At 43.3% G+C, this 6000-nt stretch overlaps 1 protein-coding gene across 3 annotated transcripts in view; it reads left to right on the top strand.

Annotated features, from left to right (window-relative positions):
* Positions 1–6000, top strand: part of top3b (DNA topoisomerase III beta) — a 71908-nt gene that overhangs the window by 46595 nt on the left and 19313 nt on the right. For all 3 annotated transcript variants that reach the window (XM_088995110.1, XM_088995108.1, XM_088995109.1), the window contains exons 13-14: positions 1999–2127; positions 4012–4161. In XM_088995110.1, coding sequence (XP_088851236.1) covers positions 1999–2127; positions 4012–4161 — 279 coding nt within the window. The remainder of the gene's footprint in view (positions 1–1998; positions 2128–4011; positions 4162–6000) is intronic.

Raw genomic sequence — 6000 nt, 5'->3', positions numbered from 1 at the left:
ATGAGGTCAACAGGATCCTGAGAGCCTTCGTTGCAAACTCAATGATGATGTTTAAAACCACACTTAAAGCCAATCACAAGCCACTAACGCAAGTGTCCATCAAATGTGGCATATTCCAAGGTGATACACTCTCCCCACTGCTGTTCTGCATAGGACTGAACCCCCTCAGCCAAATAATCGCTAAGACAGGCTATAGATACCGCCTCAGAAATGGAGCTACAATCAGTCACCTCCTTTACATGGATGACATATCTATGCTAAGAGCGAAAGGGACATAGACTCCTTGATCCACACAACCAGGATCTACAGCAGTGACATCAGGATGTCATTCGGGCTGGAGAAATGTAGTCAGATGGTGACTAAGAGGGGCAAGGTAGTCCACACTGAAAGGGTCTCACTTCCTGAAGGAACAATAGCGGACATTGAAAACAGCTACAAGTACCTCGGTATACCACAGGCCAATGGCAACCTCGAACTAGCAACAAAGAAAGCGGTTACGAACAAATACCTCGAGCGGGTGAGGCAAGTCCTAAGAAGCCAGCTCAATGGCAAGAACAAGACCCGGGCAATAAACAGCTATGCCCCGCCAGTGATCAGATACCCTGCAGAAATAATAAGGTGGCCAAAGGAAGAGATTCAGACCACGGATGTTAAGACCCGAAAACTCCTCGCCATGCATGGAGGGTTCCATCCCAAATCCAGCACCCTGAGACCGGGGACTAGTGAGTGTGAGAGCCACTGTCCAGGATGAAAGAAACATCCAAAAAGCAACATCCAAGCTCAATGAATACATCAAAGAGAAGGCTCCAAAGGATGAGGTACTCAGAGAATGTGTCAGACAATGGGGAGCAGAGGATGAGGTGCTGGAAGAGGGACAATCATGGGAGGAAAAGCGCTACACGGAATGTATCACCGAACCATAACTGAAGTGGCTGATCTCAAGAAGTCCTATCAGTGGCTAGAGAGGGCTGGCCTAAAGGACAGCACAGAGGCACTCATCCTGGCTGCTCAAGAGCAGGCCCTGAACACGAGAGCCATAGAGGCACGGATATACCACACCAGGCAAGACCCAAGATGTAGGTTGTGCAAGGAAGCACCTGAGATAATCCAACACATAACTGCAGGGTGTAACATGCTGGCAGGGAAAGCCTACATGGAACGCCATAACCAGGTGGCTGGCATAGTCCACCGAAACATCTGTGCGGAGTATGGACTGGTGACCAAGTCAAGTGACCAAGTCAACCAATGGTGCGACCGATACAGATTTCGATAATGGTGGTACTGTATAGAAACCCCGAAGCAAATATCGATTCATCTTAAATATCTTTTGTATCGATATAAACATAGCAAAATGGCCGGCGGGAGATGAAAAAGAGCACCGTAGTAACCGGATTATCGTAAAAACCACGAATCGTACTAAACTGAACTAATATTTCATAAAAAGACTCGAAATGTGCACGGGAAATGAAAATAATGGTATATATATATATACACACACACACATACACAACAAATTGATGAATTACTAGTTTTCAAATCAGCAGTTAATAATCATGACTATTGTGGTTTACATACGACAAATTGAATACACACAACAAATTGATAAATTACTAGTTTTCAAATCAGCAGTTAATAATCATGACTATTGTGGTTTACATACGACAAATTAACATTTTGGTTTGGACTTTAGCAAGCATCATCGAACTTGACATTTGTTTTTGTGGGCCGAATAAAATAATGTGGTGGAGCAGATTTGGCCCCCGGGCCTTGATTTTGACACCTCTGCTCTATACTCACAATTGGGTGTGACTACGTCACTAAAATTCAATCGTAAATGAAAAAGGGACATTTGAATCAGAATCAGAAATCCCTTAATAGTCCCACAATGGGGATTTTTGCAATCTACAGCAGCAAAATTGTAAAGTGTGGGGGAGGGAGGTGAAAAGTTAAATACAAAGTATTATTTGCATAACAGACTCCTCTATTTTCCTCTTGCAGGTACGGATGCCAGTATTCCTGTCCACATAAACAACATCTGTCAAAGAAATTATGTGACAGTTGAGAATGGACGCAAGTTGAAGCCGACTAGCCTGGGAATTGTTCTAGTACATGGTTATTACAAGATAGGTATCTGGCCTAAGATCCCTCTTGATCTCACTGGATCGTCTCTGTGTTGAATTCTGAATGAATGTTGTAGTTTATTTCAAAGACTAAATACAAAAGTAGGTGAAAAATTACAGCTGCTTGTAGTTGTCAAATGGCCTTCTCAGTTCTAGCAACATTGGACTACGGGCACATAAAGATACTGGAGTACTTAAATTGAAATGATTTGAAAATATGCTTCCAAAAGTACATCAGACAAATAGCCACTTTGCTAAGAAATTACCTCAACAAAAGGCCAGTCTTAAGTCAAAATTTGCGAGGCAGTTCAACAGAATTTCTTTTAAGTTTTGAGTAACGCTCAACATTCTTTTTGTAGGTCGAGTCTAAACTGTAGTGGGCACAAATATAAGTCAGCCATTTTTTTTAAACAATTCATGAACTCGTATACAGGGAAAACAAATGTCCGCTATGTAGCTGAATTGCGTTATTTTTTTTCCGCCCAAGTGATATTTTCTATTTTCATATAAAAGTTCTTTTATTTCAGAATACATCCGCTAAGACATTTGTTTTGAAGGGTGATAGGATGATCAGAATGCATAGTGCTTTCGTCGGTTGCTTCCGTTGACAATCGGGATCGCTCGGGAGTAAAATACCACGAGACTGTGGGCAATGAAATGATAAGGCCCGACCACCTCGGCTGTCGTCCTAGCCCGGCTGTCGACCCTTCCCCCAGTTCTCTTCGCGGCGGTCGCGAGCGCCGACGGCCACCCTCCTCGGGCCTTGTCCTGGCCGCTGCGTGGCCGGCGTCTGTGGACACTCCCCCTTCCGGTGCAATCACGTGGTCGATTGCTGTGCGAGAGTGAGAGTGAGGCTTGCCGGCCAAAATTGTCAAATGTGTTGCCGGGCTGCTTGCGCGTTGCGGTGCCAGGTGTAGAATTCAAATAAAAAATAGGGTCTGGCGGTCGCTGTCCTAAGTACGGGTGGTCCTAAGTCGAGCCCGTTGTAAGTCGGGTGTTACCTGTAATGCGTAGACCTTTGGGAAGTTTTGTGCATGTTTGGAGCTTCAAAGGTATGATCCTTTGCTGGAAAAAAAAATGATGACAAAAATATCATAGGGGCTTGTCAGCAAAAAAAACTGCACACAGAGCAGTGATCAAAAAAGGAGTGGAAATAAGTCAAACTTGTTTTTCCTTACTCCCATTGAACTTTTTTAGCGAATAACCAATTCATAGCTGTACAACTTTTGCTTTGTCTCCCCCACATCCATCGTCGCACCATAACCAACATCATTTAGTTATTTGTTTATTTGGGTCTTTCTGCTTGAGTGGTTAGCACAATAGCACATGTTTTGCAAATTTCCCCATTGTGGGACGAATAAAGGTTTTCTGATTCTCATTCTGAACTTCACAGTGCATAGGTATCAGGTTGAATTCCAACTAACACCTCCCTCTTTTTGAGTTTGCATGTTCTCCCCGGGCCTCCGTGGGTTTTCTCCGGGTCCTCCCGTTTTCTTCCATGTTCCAAAAACATGCATGGCAGCCTGATTGAACTCTAAATTGTTACTTGGTTTCAGTGTGAGCGCCAATGATTGTTCGTTTCTGTATGTCCTCTGATTCGCTGGCAACTGGTTCAGGGTGTCTGGGTCAGGGTGCCTTCTGCACGAAGACAGATGGGAGATGCTCTCGGACAAAGGGGTTCGGAAGATGAATGAATAGATTTGGGTCTTTCTCGCAGATGAAAAGTTTCGTCACATTTTCACTCGTCATTATTTACCATTCAGGCTCAGCACGTATGCTCATATTGATCAGGATGGCCTTCAAACATTACATTTGTAAGATCTATTTTGTTGATGAAGTAGTTCAGAACAGGAACTGTGATGGTTCTAATGCATGTGCGCACCTTTCACAGATGCAGAGCTGGTACTACCAACTATTCGCAGTGCTGTTGAAAAGCAACTCAATCTAATCGCACTTGGTAAAGCCCACTTCCAGCAAGTCCTCCATCATACGTTGGATATCTTCAAGAGGAAGTTTCATTATTTTGTGGATTCAGTCTGTGGTAAGTTTGCCCCAATTCCTTAACCTTCGATTCGACCCACACATGTCAAGAGCCTGTTCATGTGCTTTTCAGCCAAAATGAATGATATCATGACAATTTCAAATTGCCAGCGCAAGGATAAGGCCATCACTCACATTTGTAGAAACCCAGTTAAGTAAACTAATGCGCTCGATCTTTATGAATGAAAGGTAGAAAATTGCTCTCAGACTCCAGACTTCATGCTGATGATGACAATGGCATGATGAGTACAAAAGGTTAAAAAACGAGGTGCTCCCGTACATGTGGGTTAATCTGAACAAAATTAACAGCAACATGTAAAATCTATGCATTCATGTACCGTATTTCCGCACTATAAATTGCACCTAAGAGCCTTCAATTTTTTTTTAAACCTGAACATCCGCCTTACAATCCAGTACGCCTTATACTCCTATATATAAAAAGTTTTAATATGTCATTGAGGTGTGCCTTATAATCTGATCCGTTTTATAGTCCGGAAAATATGGGATTCATTCTTTGTAGAGCACTTTTGTTTAACTCTTAATTTAATACCGATAAACCAAATTCAAAAGAAACACTGACTGTAGGGGTGTTCACACAGCAAATTTTACTCCGTTGTAGCACTGGGTCTGGCCCCGAAGTGTGTTCACATGTACAAAGTTATATTGGTATAGCACGTGAAAACAGCTTAAACCGGAGCTAATTTAACCCTGCTCAAATTTACACCAGTGTAAAATTTATTGCAAAAAAATACATTGTTGCATCACCGATGCAAACGTGTGCTCTGTGAACACACTTTGTTATGTTTTTTGTATGTTGTATGTTTTACACTAATTACAATTCTGTACTCAAACCCCCTCAGCCTCCTTACTCGGAACCTTCACAGATTCCTTCAGTTTTTCATTAATAAGGTTTCTACTGCTCGGACTCTTGCTTCAAACACGGAATTTGACCCTTCTGTCAATGTTCTGTGTTCAGCTGTGCTAAATTCCTTTGACGTTGTGTCCTTCACCCTTTTAAAGGATGTGGCTCGCCAGTCTAAGCCACCTGGCTCCCTCTGTGACTTTCTTCCTCCACATTTCTTTAAGGAAGTATTGGCACATCGGTCTTAGCCATTATCAACAGCAGCCTCTCTTCTGGTATTGTCCCCCGACAGTTTAAACATGCTGTTGTCTAACCCTTGAGAAACCTGGTCTTGATCAAGATGCACTGTCAAATTTTCAGCCCATTTCCAAACTGCCTTTTGTAAATAGTATCTTCTTTTCCTTTCGGCTATTCCCCTCAGGGGTCGCCACAGCGAATCAATGTCCTCCATCTATCCCGGTTTTGTGCATCCTTTTCTCTCACACCAGCTACCTTCATGTCCTCTTTGACCACATCCATAAACCTCCTCTTCGGTCTTCCTCTCGGTCTCCTGCCTGGCAGTTAAAGGCTCAGCATTCTTCTCCCGATATACAGTCACTGTCTCTGCTCTGGACATGTCCAAACCATCTCAGTCTGCCCTCTCTGACTTTCTCTCCAAAGCCTCTCATATGAGTTGTCCCTCTAATGTACTCATTCCTGATCCTATCCAACCTGGTCACTCCCAAAGAAAACCTCAACATCTTCAGCTCTGTTATCTCCAGCTCTGCTTCCTGTCTTTTCTTCAGTGGCACTGTCTTCAGTCCAAACATCATGGCTGGTCTCACCACGGTTTTATACACTTTTCCATTCATCCTAGCTGAAACCCTTCACATCTGACATTTTTCTCCAGCCGCTCCAGCCTGCCTGGACATGCTTCTTCACCTCTTTTCCACACTCTCCATTGCTCTGGACACTTGACCCCAAGTACTTAAAATCCTG

Source organism: Hippocampus bargibanti, linkage group LG04 (genome assembly GCF_051943395.1).
Source record: "Hippocampus bargibanti isolate YZ-2025 linkage group LG04, ASM5194339v1, whole genome shotgun sequence".
NCBI lineage: Eukaryota > Metazoa > Chordata > Actinopteri > Syngnathiformes > Syngnathidae > Hippocampus > Hippocampus bargibanti.
This window is presented reverse-complemented; position numbering and strand designations above follow the sequence as displayed.